Source organism: Papilio machaon, chromosome 3 (genome assembly GCF_912999745.1).
Source record: "Papilio machaon chromosome 3, ilPapMach1.1, whole genome shotgun sequence".
NCBI classification, from domain to species: domain Eukaryota; kingdom Metazoa; phylum Arthropoda; class Insecta; order Lepidoptera; family Papilionidae; genus Papilio; species Papilio machaon.
Genome location: NC_059988.1, coordinates 10,129,710 through 10,146,240, shown reverse-complemented (window position 1 = coordinate 10,146,240; position 16,531 = coordinate 10,129,710). Strand labels below are relative to the sequence as shown.

The following is a 16,531-nucleotide window of genomic DNA, read 5'->3' as shown; positions in this document are numbered from 1 at the left end:
CTGAATAAATGTTAATATCAGTCAGTATATTAGACGATGTTTTATTACGTAAATAGTAACTATAAGTAGGCAAGTTAAATAATTTCTTACGTTAGAAGTATTCTAAGCTTAGAGTTAAAGTTACACACGAGTGCAATAAAGTACAACAGAACAATATTCCTATAAATAAAAGCCCACTTAAAGTCAAAACAGTACAGTTCTGTCCCTGCGTGTGTGTTTGAAAATAGCAGTACGGCACTTTATAATGTTCTGTCCAAGTGTGAAATAGGCGTAAGCTAGTTGGCATATTTTAATTACTGTGAAGTCTAGGTTCGCAGTACGCAGGGCGTCTGAAGGGCGCAGCGCTTATGTCAGCGATTATTTTGCGGTGGCACTAAACTTGTATGTTTTATATTCAATTGTAATATGACTCAAGCCTCTCGCACCTGTTTCGATGAGCTCCTATTTGATTTCGATATTGTAACAAACACGTGATGCATATTGTTTAAACATAAAGAAATGTATTTGGCCTGACATTGGTTAACACGTCTGCGAATTAAGTCAACCGGGGATACATTGTATTAAAGAATTAATTCTATGAATATCTTTTTTCGCTTCTGATTGTGTTTCGATTAGTTTGCGCACGGCCTAATCTCTAAAAGGTCACTAGTTTTATAGATTGTTATATTATTATATAACCATTCTGTGAAAGTAAGATTGAATAATAATAGATTAAGACTTATCTTTTTTGATTGTCGTTTTTGGTGATATCGTATTTGATAATACATTATATAAATCTGAAGAATTAAATAAACATAAGAACAGTATATTACTTTGATGTTGTGAAGGTATTTACGTATTTCGACTTAGCTTATTAGTTTTCTGGTACATAGTAAACTGAATATTTGTATAGCTATGTAAGTATATTTGTTACAAATCGTTATTTATAAATAACTCTTTGATAACACAAAGTCAAGGTTACTTATAAATTACGTAGAGTTTAAAGGAATATTAGCATATTAAAATTCCCAAGACGTTTGACCGCCGGCGCGCGGGTCGGCCGGGGCTCAGGAACACGGAATCGTTGGCCATTGTGCCAACCCTTTCATCTCACGTATCAAAATAATAATAAATTAAGTATAAATAATGATCGGGCGGCGAGTAAGGGGTTAGGTACCGGTCGGCGCGGAATGCGGTCCCATTAGGAAAGTGTCACAATGAAGCACAAAGCTCGGCCACCGGCCACCGGCCATCGCGCGCACCCTCCGCTATCGGCACATCTTTATGGAGTGACCGCTGTCCATAGCCATTGTGCCAAAGCGGCGTTAGACCATAATCCATGCGAATGAAGACTCGCTTCCATTCTCTTATCTTTTTTGCATATGAATAATAATGCGGTGTGCGACTGGCCGTTACGACGAGACAACGACTGCTTACCACGTGGACGAGCTTACACTTAACAATTTTTCATTACTAAAGTCAATAATTATATCTTCCGTTTGAACATTTTCTTCTCTTTTTTATTCCTACTATTAGTTTATGATCACTTGCTATATAAAACTGTTGGCAGCAGATTAGGCTTTGTCCGTTGAGAATGAATATAGTTTCTTAATTTTCACAATATCTACAGTATAATCAAATTACCGGCTATGTCTTGGTAAAGGCTAGCATCCAAATCTCTTAATTAATTTATCTCAAGTCTACTAGAAGTCTAGAAAACAATTAGGTCTTTGTTTGCGATGAGGAAAGTGATCGAAATTTAATAATAGCTCAGCCCTCGTCAAATCAGATACAGTTTGCTATAAAGACCACGGCTTACGTATTGGCCCTTGAGAAGGCGCTCTTTGTTCGTCGGGCCTTTAACATGGTAATTCTGCTTAGAGGTCCTCGTGTAATTTAGACGTGCCCCGGTCACACCGAACACATAACGAGTTGCCATTTTTGTGAAGTCGCGTCTTACGCGTCCTCCACTTTTCAATGTCGACCGCTCAATGAATCTTAACAAATATTTGCTTGTCTCACAACGTACCAGTGTTGCTAAATCATTGTACCATGAATAAACGCACTAGATTTTAATTTTACATTTTTGTGTTATTCATAAAAGTCAAATTTATTATGTTTTATGAATGAATACAGCGAAGTTTGGTGCCTTAAAGTTCAATATTTCCCTTGATTTAAGTTTATTACTGACTTGAATAATACTTATTTGAATAATTATGTAACATAATTTAGTCTATAGATTGATAGATCATTCTCTAAGTAGCACAGATTTAGTTAATCGTGGGATTGAATGTGTTTGGGATGTACAATGGGTTGCGTTTGGCCGGTCACACGTGACGCTTAGTGACATGACAGCCGCCGGAAACCTGCACACAACGCGTCACTAGGGCTGACAAACAACACATTTTATTTAATGCACTTATGCCGTATAACATTTTTAATGGAAAATGTGCCTATAACCTTTTCTCTTTAGAGAGAAAAGCCATACACTTTAAACGTTTTTGATATGCTTTTTAAATTCATAATTAGATGAATTCGAGTAACATTTTTATTAATAAAATAGTTACGTATAAAAACTTTCAAAACCATTTAGCTTTGGTATTACGAATACATTTATTTTGGAAAATGTTTACTAATATATAACTTTTGTAAAATATTTGTGATCTAAGCGCAGTAGACAGCCCTGGTCGCGTGGAGCACAGAAGAGATTAGCGCGCATTGTGCCACGGCTCGGCAGCAGCAAGGTGCAGCGCAACCCATTTTTGCACAAAAACCCGAAAGGATTTAGGTGAAAATGTGCGCAACGCAACGTGCACAAACATCTGCCCGCGTATTGTTTGGTTAGGATTGCGTGTTGAGATCCGAGCCGGACTTTGAGGAGCTGAGTTGTCACGTCACGTCATCGAGCACACTGCAACATGGTGCAGCACGTGCAACGGACACGAGGTCCGCTGTATATTGCACATTGTAATTCCCATCGCGTATTAATTTATGTACATAATTACTTTAACGCAGGTTTGATCTGTACTTTATATTGTTTATGATCATTTTATAAAATAATTTTTGTCATATTTCTAATAAGCATCTAAATAAAAAAGATATAGGCGACATAAAAATAGTTTAAATCTTTGCTTTTAGCTGGAGGTTTATGTAATATTATCACAAATGTTCGTCAATATTGTTACAAGACGCGCATTATTACGTGATATTAAGTAAAACTAAACACGTCATGTGCAATGCAAGGGGATTAACCGCCAAAGGCAACAAAATAAATATTATTCGTTCGCAAACATCGGGGTGATTTATGGCTCTATCTATCAAACATTCAAGAAACGGACAAAGGGGTAAATTAGAACCCTTTCTGATTTATTATTAATATTTGTAAAGGACAATGCGTTATGCAACTCACGGTCCACCCCCGCCTGCATGAGGGTCTCTCTTAATTATCAAATTGCACATTTCGCGTCAAAAGCATCGGGATCTAACATCTGGACAGAAAGGGTCGAAAGTGGTTTTAAGTGCAAATTCACTATTATACATTTCAATTCGTTTGCAATATGATATATTCACACCATTAAGGCAGAAATATCGCAACTCTTGCAAAATAGGGCGTTGGATTGAACATGACTATTTGAGTTCATGTCACAAGTTAAAATTTCCAGAGAAAAAGAATATAATCGAAAGAACTTTTGGTTGCCATCCTTTTAATATGGCGTCCTAACTACATATACGCCTACACACTCAATCACGATTTTATATAAAAACCTATATTATAAATAGTATCAATATCCAATTTAGGAATATATCATTTCATTCAGAGAGAGACAAAGCGCCATCATTTGCCGAATTTTACTTCCGAAGGTTTACGCAATAGGTGTTGCGTGTGTGCGTGTACGTGTACGTGTGCGTGGGGGTTAGGGCGCGCGTGTGCGTGTGGGGGTGCAGGAGGTGCCGGGCGGATGGTGCCGGGCGGCTTTCGGAGGGCGGCGTGGCGGCGGTCGTGACATTGGGCGCATCAGCTGACGGCTATCGATTCCTGCGAGCTTCCTCTTTGCTCTTTATGAATATTTCATGCGGCGACAGAAGCCGGGCGGTCTGCTAGTCGCGTCACGCTATGACAGTTAATGACGGGATATAAATAGTTTCACTTTCAAAGTAATTCAAAACAATACTTAATACATGAGTAAACTTTTCACAGTTCTCTTCAAATAAGAGTCTGATTATTAAATTTGCAATAATATAGAGCGTGGTTTGTCAAACAAATATAATTTACTGAGGTGAAAATTTGATTAGGACAATATTTTGGATAAAAGTGCTAACTATTAAGTACCTATTACAGAAACTATAAAGCGTTGTCCAGGGGTGGACTTAGGTCCTGACGTCGTTTAGATAACAATAGGTCGCCCATCGCCCCACCAATTGGGCTGTGGCGACGGGCGCTGTTCATTATAAACACATTGCACAAGACCGTGAGCAGGTGGAGTATGTCACGGAACGTTCCCTGAGGGATATTATGAGAAATGAAATGGCAGACATGCTTAAAGTTTTCATCCAGCAATATGTGACGGAACAATTCGTAACTGCTACAAATGACTTGTGTAAAAAAATGGAAAAGTTAACTTCAACTTTAGAGAATTTTAACTCACGAATGAGTAATGTCGAGGAGCGTGTGGCGATTGTTGAGAAACGACTGGATGCTTCTGTTAATCGAGAAGACTCAAGTACTATTGCGAATCTTCAATCAAAAATAAACCAATATGAACAGGAGCGCATTCGTAATGATTTGGAAATCACTGGTTTACCGGAAGAGAAAAATGAAAGCCCACTTCACCTGACTTGTCTTTTAGCCAAAAAACTCGGTGTCACCCTGGATGAACGTGATATCGTCAGTGCTGAGCGAGTGGGTCGTAAAATGGCCGTAGCTGAGTATGACCTAAGTAAGGAAGAAGGCGCAACACTAGTGCGCCCGCGCGCTCTCGTCGTCCGGCTGGTGCGGCGCAGCACCCGCGACGAGTTCCTACGCGCTGCGCGGGTGCGGCGCGGATTCGACTCCACTGGCGTCGTGTCGGCCGCCTCCACGCGTCGCGTATACGTTAACGAGCGGCTGACGCGCTTCAATAAACAGTTATTTTACAAGGCACGCGAGGAGTGTCGTCGCCTAAAATGGAAATTTGCCTGGACCAAGAATGGCAACATTTTTGTTAGGCGTGATCACACCCAGACGGCAATAAGGATTCACGACCATGCAGACATCGAAAGGGTTTTTGGCAATATCTCAGTTAGCCCTAATTAGCATACTTTATATATTTACTTATCATCATAACCCGTTAAATTTGCTATTTTTTCCATACTTTTTATTGTTTGTAATATATCAAACGAAGGGTGTAAGAGATCCCGTTATTATGTATCACGTATCCAAAATTCACTATTATATACCTTTAAAGTTTTCGTTACATATTAGTGAATTGTCATATTTACTTGGCTTTTTTTATTTCTATAATGCCAAATCATCTCTCAATTCACAGTTCATTACAATCACAAAGTCGTTAATAACTAATATAACTATTATAAATATGGTTTCAAGTTTTTTTTGTACCTTATTGGTCTTAACTACACTGCCGCGGTATTATTTTGTTAGGTTACTATTATATTTCGTTATACACTATAAGTACTGCCAACTAAGTTATAAATGTCTAAGGTCGGTAAAGCACAAGATTATTTTAATTTACTGCATAATTAACTCAGAAAACCTATATAAAGAACGATATCAAAAAAAAATTGTTATGATTGCATCACCTATTTGCAAGACTAAAAATTCAAATGTGATATTGAATCTAGAAGATTTTTCTCACTCAGTATTAAAAAACGTAAACTACAAATACAATCTAAGAAAACCTCAATGTTATTTAACGAATGTCTTTTGTATACTGCAGCACAAAACTCTAACTGTAAAATTATATTTAGGAAATATTAAATACAATTATACTCTTGTGTCTTGTTCTGTTCAACTCCGAAATTTATACGTTAAACGAAATTTTAAACAATGTATCAAGGTTACCATGTGTACGTTCCGATTCAAAGACCTAAATAGGAAATTTACTTTCAACACGGCATACAAACCTCTTGCATTAAAAACGATCACACCAACACAATCACACCATCAATCACACAAACAGACACGCTCTCACAGAAGTAACAATTTTTTATTCTTATCGCTTATCCTACTTGGCTATGGCTACCTCTAACAAGGCTTGTTTGAGATTAGGCCTATTAAACATCAGGTCTATAAACACTGGTCAAGATGAGCTAACAGCAACGCTTCTTAACTACTCGCCTGATATCGTAGCCCTCAATGAAACCTGGCTCAAATCGGGCGAAGACGCTGCGGTACCTTCAATCCCAAATTACAAATTCCTACACAGAGCCAGACAAGGTAAAAAAGGTGGTGGGGTGGGTTTTTATGTTAGACAAGGTATCACTACTAAGGTACAAAAACACCCTACATCTGCGCTTGAACAACTCTGGCTTGAAGTTCAATTACAGGGTACCAAGTTGGCCATTGGCACTGCCTATAGACCAGAGTCTGTGGGAATTCAAGAGGCTCTGGACGCCCTCAGCGAGTCCATTAACACTATGGCAAGATGTGACGTTACATGTGTCTTAGGCGATATTAACATAGATATGGCAAGTCCGTATACTCCAAAAGCGCAAGAACTCATACACTTCTGCCATCAACACAACCTCGAACAACTGGTTAAGGAACCCACCCGAATCACGCAGCACTCCGAGACCATTCTAGATCTCGTTCTAACCGATAGTGCGTCGAAGTGCCGAAATGTGCAGATTATACATAATTACTGTCTAAGTGACCACGCTCTTGTTATTGTGGACTTTGACATAAGAAAGACCAAATTAAAAAATGAAATTAAATATAAACGCTCATTACTAAACATAAATTTTGACCATTTCTATACAGATTTAAAACACATACCCTGGGGATCCATTGGTGACCTTCAAGATGTTGATCAAATGGTTGAAACATTTAATAGTTATATGCTTTCACTGTTTGATACTCACGCTCCAATGCGTAAAATAATCTGTCGGGATAAGCCGAAACCGTGGATTACAAATATGGTAAGATTCATGATGAGGCTACGAGACCAAGCATTACAGAAAGCACTAAAACTGAAAAAAGAGAGTGCCAAAAATTACTATCGTAACCTCAGGAACCTAGTGACGGCTACGATAGAACGCGAACGAAGAGCCTATTTTAATAGCTTTATTAACGACAACTTAAAGGACCCTTCTGCGCTATGGAGGAATATTAAAAAAATCACCCAGGTAAATAACACTAAGCCAGGCGCAATTCCTGAACATCTAAACGACCCAGATAAAATTAACGATCATTTCCTTAACTTACCACCTTGCCCTGGAACAAATCTGGATACGAATAGTATGAAACTGATGGATATATCGGAACACGAGGAGCTTAACTTAAAACCAGTCTCAGAGAAGGAAGTAAAAAATATTATCTACAATATAAAAACCAAGGCAGCGGGACACGATGATTTGAGCATCGACATGATAAAGATGACCCTGGAAGTTACACTACCTATAATAACTAAGATGGTGAATAAGTCTATTGAAACAAACACATTCCCCTCTAGTTGGAAGAAAGCGCTAGTTAAACCAATCCAAAAAAAAAATACAGTGCTCGAACTAAAAGATCTACGCCCGATTTCAATCTTACCGGTATTGTCAAAGGTCCTAGAGAAAGTGGTATTGGTTCAAGTTCTTAAATACCTAGAGAATAAGAATATAATACCAAAGCTGCAATCAGGCTTTCGTAAAGCGCATGGCACTGAAACCGCACTCCTACAAGTTACAGACGATCTGACGGAAGCATCGGATATGGGGCTTAGCTCTATTATGGTGCTACTAGACTATTTGCGGGCATTTGACTGTTTGGAGCCGAAACTGCTTCTAGCCAAACTGAGGCATTATCGTTTTTCAATAAACACGTGTCATTGGTTTCATTCATTTCTTAACGAGAGACAACAATCCGTCATAATCGAAAGCAAAGAAGGTTTAAAGAGATGTTCCACTGCTAAATCTGTCCAACGTGGTGTGCCTCAGGGTTCCCTGTTGAGTCCGACTCTTTTTACAATTTATACAGCAGATTTACCTACGCAAATAAAACACTGCAAGTACCACCTCTATGCTGATGATACTCAACTGTACTACTCATTCGACAGCAAAAACGCAGTAGACGCCACGGTTAAAATTAACGAGGACCTGAGGAACGTCTACAGTTGGTCTCAAAAAAATTCTTTACTTCTTAACCCAAATAAGTCTCAGATGATACTCTTTGGGACCAAAAATCAAATAAAAAATGCGGCACAATTAGAAACACAAATAAACATTAATAATGTAACAATTGATAGAGTGACATGTGCACGTAATTTGGGTCTGATGATGGACGAAGAACAAAAATATGCCGAACATATTGGCAACAAAATCAAGACAGCTTTCTTCAAGTTAAAGACCCTATATAAAATTAGACCATATATAAAAGAAGAATTAAGGTCACTACTTTGTGAGTCCTTGGTACTGTCTCAATTCAGTTACGGCAGCACAATCTACGGCCCTCGACTCAACAACTCAGCAGCAAGGGCTATACAAAGGGTGCAAAATGCGTGTGTTCGGTTCTGCTTTAACGTGCCAAAAAGAGAATATATCACCCCGTATTTGAACAGGAAAGGTATACTCAACATGGAAGCAAGAAGAGAGCTCCATTACGCCTGTACTGTCCATAGAGTGATCTGGAGCAAGAATCCAGAATATTTATTCGAAAAACTCGTGTGGAAAAAAGATTTCCCGCACAGAAGCCGCCACACAATGTTGAATTTGCTGAAAATACCCAAGCATAAATCAGTAAGATTTGAGGGATGTTTTAAATTTGCTGCAGCAAGAATATGGAATGATCTCCCTCCCCCCCTTAGGAACAAAATGAACACCGATAGCTTTAAACGGAAATATAAGCGGGCACTACTGAAGCGCCAACTTGCTGCAGAAAACATAAAACATTCCTACTGGAAACACCTAAGTTTAAAAGAGTATTGGTAATACATATATAAAAGAAACGTACATACAAAATAAGTTCATTCACACAAACTTTATTCGTTCTCATATGCGCACACAGACACACTTTTTCTCTCTCTCTCTCACACACACACACAAATACACACACACTCAATCAAAACAAACAAACGTCCACACAGACAAAGCACTCGCACGCACCGGAACACGCTCGCACTTAACAATAACAATAATACAAAACATTCACACAAGTATTAGTAGTGGAGGATCATCATTATCTTTAATATAATTTATTCTTTGTTAAATAGTAAATATAATTGGGTTTTTGGAGTCGGAAATATTAATAGGATATGAAACATACTTTCAGTTATTGATCGAATTGTGATTTGATACACATAATTGAGTACTAATTTTGTTATTTTTCTTAAGTTTGTTTTTTTATCTTCATTTTTTTTTAAAAACTAGTGTACAGCGACCATCTACTATCTATTTTCCCTTTATCATCTTGGGAAGAGGGGATGGCTGAAAACCAGCTCGACACTGTATCCTAACCGGTGTTGGCGAAGCTGAGCCACCCCCTTTTGCCATCACTGTATATTGTAAAACATTGTGTTTTAAAAGTTTGTAAATTTCAATGGCAATAAAAGTTTATTATTATTATTATTATTATTATTAAACGCAATTTACTCCTTTATTGCTTAAGCTCTATCATTTACGTGCGATGTGCAAAATATTTCGTCACTAATATTAAAAAATATTTTTAGTATTCGTTTAAGTTGTGTTTACTTTAATTAAAAATTACGGTCGTTAATAAAATGTTTCCGTTTCGTCATCACAAATAAAAAAACTAAGAAGTTCATAAAACGGTCGTTGATTTTATAATAAATTGAAACGTATTTAAATTTTTCATGTGTCAAGTAATGCACATTAATTTATATAAAACATTTTTCAGCGATTTAAAAAAAGACAATAACGTTAATGTGTGAGTCGGAGCGGTTTATTGGCAATCGGGTTGTAGGATGTCACTCTTTATCTTAAAAATGCAAATGGCCGCAATTGATGAGTTTTGGCGGGATTCAGGTTGCGGTTGGTTTTATAGTTTGTTTTATAATACAATTGTACAAAGAGATTACAATGCATTTGGTATTATATACTTGAAAAAAAATTACGACTTTATATGTATTGAATCGAAATTTTGATATTGTTAATGGTGAGCAATAAGCAATTGTAAATGTGTTAGTGTGTGTATGTGTGTAGAAATGTGGACTGACCGGTGTTGGGCGCGGTGTAGAGGTGGTGGTGCCTGGGCGCGGGTGCGGGCGCCAGCAGGCCGTGCAGCAACGCGCGACCCAGCGACCCGCGCGCGCCCAACGCCAGCGTTCCTGGCTCGCCGTCCACTGTCACACATAAAATGACAAATTAATACAAACATTTTACACTACATAAAATCTTATGATAATATTTTTTTTTATTTATTTATTACAATTATACTACATAATATAACTTTAAAATGAGAAATTCTCAAGTTAAATTAAGTTGTAACAAAGATCAGACAGACTACCATTGATAATGAACTTAAGTTATCCGACAGTTTAGTTTTGTAGAGTTGCAGACGTCAAATTGTACGACGAGGCTGACTTCAAAGGAAGGTATCCGAGGCGAGGGCTACGATGCTATCTCTTGGATAACTTCAGTTACAACTGACAGAGTGAGACCCCGCAGGCTTCTGTGAGCACTGAAGTCCTCGACACTTGTTCTACTTGGAAACTTTATCGTTACTAACCTTTAATAACAACACTGAATTAAATTGGTTTTTAAGTTATTTTAGCTAAAATAAACTTAAAAGATAGGTAAGGGAGCCTTTGAAAAGCAAAACCATGACGAGCGTGTAACAAGGGAATTACCGTAAGATCAATAATGTATAATCTTGATACATCCGAGCCAGACGCTTCCGTGCGCCGACCTTGGGCCGCGCCACACCACCACCACCACCCCCGCCCCCGCCCCCGAGGGAGCCCACCACCGCCACCTGTTGTCTCCCCCCATACTGCGCATGTTTGACGCAGGAACGGGACGGGAAACGCCCTCCCTCTCGTCTGCGAGGTCGAAATGTCTAGACGAATTGTGAACTCTTTACGGCGTGGTCACATGTGAGGGCCGTCTGCTGGCAGCGCCAGCAGGAGTGCACAGCACGGCGCTGCGCCCTCCGCCCTCGCCTCCAGGCATTGCTGAGCTCGAATGTTCTTTATTAACTTTTGGATGAACGCTAATTTAACATATGTCAATTTCAATTCAATAAAAATATGTGAAAATACAACTTTACATACGTTAATGTAACCAGTTACTTCCCGTCAAAGACTTTTATCGCGACGTTTTCCTATTCGGATAGAAAGGCTTGGCTTAGAGAATGGGAGCGGAGAATATAAATTTAAACAAATCACTTTAATAAATGTAAGTGTTTCAGTTTAAGGAACTAATACAAAGTGGATTAGATCCTCGATCGAGCAGCTGCATGCGATCGCTGCGATGATTTGAATTATTCAGGGGAAAGTCGGAAGGGGAGGTGACCGGGGAGGGGTAGGTGTCGTCGATCCAGCGCACGTTGCGGCCACACTTGCAGCATCTCATTGTTTTTATTAGGTGACTCGCGAGGTCATCGGACCCATTTACTAATGTTTTCTAACTAGTATGAATTTACAATACTTTTCAGTACTTCGACTAATTCATTGAGAGATATATTCGAATAACATTTATTTCATTATAACAATATATTCGAATATATTTCGAGGATTGAACAATATATGTCGATGGTATAGAAATTCAACAACAGAACTAAATTGTTTCCAAATTAACGTACACTTTTACCTGTAAGACGAATGTGTTGTATATCGACAGTACAACATTATTAGATCAAAAATGTAGCACAAAGAGTCTTTTGTTCGAGGCGTGTGTTAGTTGAATTTCCTCGCATGTAGCACGTATGTAGTGGTGAGGGCTAGGACGTCAATTTAGACAATCAATAAGCACTAAATTCGGGTCGACTTCCTTTGAGTCCTCGCTCGTAGCTCCCGCAGGTAGACAAAGGCCGCCGCTGACAGGATCTTAACGACAACTTTACTTTATAATAGAAACCGTTCAGTTGAGTCTTACAAAAAAAATAACATCCATAAGAATATTTTTTGATGTGTGTACATGATTAACTTTCCTTTGTTCCCTTTATTTCATACTTGTACTAGTACATTTTCATTGTACTGGTTATATAAAATATATGTTACAATTTATCGTATAATAAGTTTTATTGATCTATATTCAGCGCTAATAACACTAAGAATTACGTATAATTCCAGACTTTATAAAAGAAGTAGCTAGTTTTATTGCATAATTCAATTAAAGCGATAAACAAAGGTTGAATTTAAGGAAGCAACTATTCGTAAACAAACAATCAAAACATGTTTTAACGTATTCTATGTTCTTTAACAGAAACTGTTAAAAAGTTTAATTAACGTTGTGTATGTAATGAGATAAATTCCATCTCATAGTAAACTACGTCATCATAAGTAACTAACGTAACAATTGCATTAAAAGTTCTAAAATTTCAGTGCAATGTTTCGTGAAGTTTATTACAGAGCGTTCGGAACACGATGTTATTTTGTAGACGAGTTTATCGTGCAAAGTGCACGTTAACCGCAGCACAGAGGGCGCTACTGTATTCATAAAGGGGACCTAAACTCTCGTGTAATTCAGCTCAAACTACTTTCACTTTCCTGCTTTTCTGAAATATTAACTAACTTGCATAAGCTCTCGTCGGGGGCGGGGGCGGACGAAATGATAGCTCGGGGTGGTTGGGTTGGTTGCAGGGTGGGGGTGGGGTAGGTGAATGCACGCTCACAACTTTTACTACCAATATCCTCGGTGCAGTATTATTTTACCTTCTAGAATACTAAAATGGCGTGCTGCTTGAAGCAGGGCAACGCTCTATGCTATTTTTTTTTATTTCTCCTTTGTATGACCAAATGTCTGACCCGATGGGAGCTAGATAACAATAACGAAGTACTTTATTTCGTTTAAACAATTTAAAATATGATGAAAAAGTGCTTTTTTGTATTAAAGTTCGTATTATGAATATGTAGGAAACACGAATGTGTTTTATAAAATGATCATAAAGGAAGTATTTTGTTGTTATTCAGGATTCCAAATGAATAACTACTAGTCTGTACTGTTTCCTGTTTCAATGATACCTATTTATTCTAAATTTTTGTAAGGGAAGTCGGTCTTCATTTGTTTTAATGAGAAAATGAACTTGCTTTTAACTTTCAACACATCAAAGGAACCTTATCTTTGCTGTGACTTTAGCGATAAAGATTTTAGCAATGTTTTATTTTTGAAGACTCGCGCACAAAGAGATGTCATCGAATGAGAGTGAACGTATTTTTGTATTACAGGATGTAATTAAGCTTGGACGCAGGAAGTCCAGTTTTAAGAAGTTACGATTAAAATCGCTGATGAAACTTTGCAACTTTAAAAATATTAAGATGATCTTTTGATGATTATTTATACAAACCTGAATTAGTAAAATTGGATACTAATAGATGAAAGTATTACGAGAAGTTGTTACAACAACCATAGCAGCGAGACTGCGTAGTACCTATATTTTTGTGGTTTAAAAGTTCGTTAACACTAAATTCGTCAGCTATGGAACTTGATTTTAGAGGCTGTAGGTATGTCTACAGTAAAAAAGCGAATGAACATCGGTAGACTTGTTGCGGGTGGCCGACACATAAGGCACGGCTAATGGAGGAAGTGTCGAGCGACACTACGACGATATGTATTAAATATTATTAATAAAAAGCACGGATCACGTCTGGCTGCGTCATCTCTATCAGCTAGTTTTGTTTTATGTACAATAATCGTAATTTAAATTGATTTCTTCTTAACTTAAATATTCCTTAGTAAAATTCGGTTACTGATAAAAAACTCATCATCTGTAAAATGTTTGTCGTTTTGATATAAAAAATAATATGAATCGTAATACAAAAGTGCAATGTATTTATCATCTATCGAATATTTCGCTGATATATTTGTGAAAGATATAAAACAGAAAGCAATTTTAGTAGATAGCGTTTCCCGTGCATTACGCGCTGCGCGTGCGCTGCTCTTGAGGAAAACCGAGGCGTATTTCGTTATCTTATTGTTATAGCCAATAACAAAACAAGATTATTTATAGGACTACATGATTAATCCTATGTTTATCCCATGTTTTTACTCGCCGCACTCATTGTTAATTCATAATATGATATAAGGTAAGCTAAGAAAGTTATGGTTGTACCGTCATTCGACAACTATCTGAACATACCAATCTTAAGTTACAAACAATTTCAATGAGCAAAGATTATAGGAAGGAGAAACACGATGTGGATGACAATGTCAGTGAATTCTGATGATAGTGACATAAATTTGGATCAAACGAATTAGTGCCGTCAATGACAATGACGCGCGCCACCTCGTCTCCGGGCTGTGAGTTTGTCGAAGTAGTAAAATTTTTTCGCCTGATCGCTCTTCTTTTATTTTAGGATACCTCGATTTTCACTTTTGCTGGCATTTTATCAATCGCGAAAATAACATCAACCCATATGATATAAAGTGTTTTATCGGTTTTTAAGCGCATTCCGTGCGGCGAAGGCAGGAAGATACCGCGCCGCCATTTTCGACGAACCGGTTTGCGCTCGGACAAAATAAAAGGACATCGACCGTTGATTGAATCGATACTCTGCAATGATGGAGTTAAGTATTATTTCACATTGATACATCCTAAGCGTTGGTTTCGGGAAATCGAGCGGAGATTTGTGACGTCAGAATACATCCGGGAAGCGATAGCTATTTCAAAACGCACGACCGCGCAGCGAGATCCCTTCTGTCGAGGAAATCGTTTAGTCCAAAGGTTCTGAGTATAATAGTTCATCCAGAGTTTATCATGATATTGCTGTATTAAAAGAATATTTATTACTGTATTGAATACAGACGAATTCATTTGTTTTTGGACGTATAGATAATTTTATAAGCAATACATGATTTGGATCATATTTATATTTATGAAGGAACAAGAAATCTAGGATAATTAAATGTAGATATTAATATGTCATTAATGGGAACAGAATACATCGATGTGATTTAATTAAGAAGGCAAAATAACAGAATGTGGTTTGCGAACGGAATGGGACCTTGGTGTCCTCATTAGCCGCCCGGTCACGCAACACGCGCGGCGCCTGCGCACCCATACCAAACTGTTTGCCAAATAATTATTGACATTAATTTTAACAGCCTTTCTATGAAAACCAATAGAGATACATGGAATAAGTATTTTCTAGGGTTTCTATTTTGTAATAAAAGGTCTGCCATCTTTAAATAACTTTGTAAGAGAATGTTTGTTAAATAAATATTTAAAAAAAAGTTGACAAAAGTTACGTGTCTATATTTTATCATCTGTGTAGAGATCTAAATTGACCGCTTCACAGATAAAAAATAAAATGTGAAATTTACACAAATTAAAATGTTGCTGTGGCAGTGAAGCGCGGCGATTGTTAGTTGTCCCACAACGTACTGACTCACACACAACGCAGAATTATCTCTCACACTTCCGTGATAGTAACACTAGCGTCATATTTAACCCGAGAAATCTATACATATAAAATAAAGTCGTGTTAGTTACACTATTTATAACTCAAGATCGGTCGAACTGATTTAGCTGAAAATTGATGGGGAGGTAGCTTAAACTAGGAGACGGACATAGGAACCTTTTTATTCTGTGTGCATTTTTTTTATTCCGCGCGGACTGAGTCGCGGGTAAAAGCTAGTTTCTAATAATAGACAAACGAGATAACATACAAGTATTAACTGGTAAAGAAATGCGAGATCATAAATTGCAAATTTTACAGATAAATTGTAAGAAATATTAATAATATAAAACGTAACATGTAGTTATTTATTAAACAAATCTCTTTATATATTTGTAATAAAAATATCGTGTTTGTAAGACAGCGTATCAAAGATGGCGTCGGAAAAGCGCGGGCACTTTCCCCGCGCGCGGGAAACCAAAGAAAGTCGTCGTCGGTCGAGGCGCGGCAGCGTGGCGCGCTTCGAAATGGAAACCGCTGCGATTGTATAGATAACATTTATCTTGCGGACTTTAATAACAGCTCTGTGCATTGCTTCATTCGATATTCTTTTGCACAGGTTTAATCGATTTAATCGTTTTTGATATTGGCAATTTAAAAAAAAGTAGTTAATGTAATTATTTAATGATTTAAAATTAAATTTAAAATTACTTCTTCTGGCCGTTGTAATGATATAAAGTGATTTAATATAAATTGAATGTACTATTTGATAACTTTATAGTTGTTTATAGCTTGTGTTAAATTATTATTTATAATAAAGTTTAGGAGCGTTGAGTTTGTTT

The 16,531-nt window shown here is 37.5% G+C and overlaps 1 protein-coding gene across 3 annotated transcripts in view; it reads right to left on the bottom strand.

The window, feature by feature from the left end:
- Positions 1-16,531, bottom strand: part of LOC106708453 (ecdysone-induced protein 74EF) — a 150,112-nt gene that overhangs the window by 21,002 nt on the left and 112,579 nt on the right. For all 3 annotated transcript variants that reach the window (XM_014499975.2, XM_014499986.2, XM_014499991.2), the window contains one exon: positions 10,350-10,475. In XM_014499975.2, the coding sequence (XP_014355461.2) occupies positions 10,350-10,475 (126 nt within the window). The remainder of the gene's footprint in view (positions 1-10,349; positions 10,476-16,531) is intronic.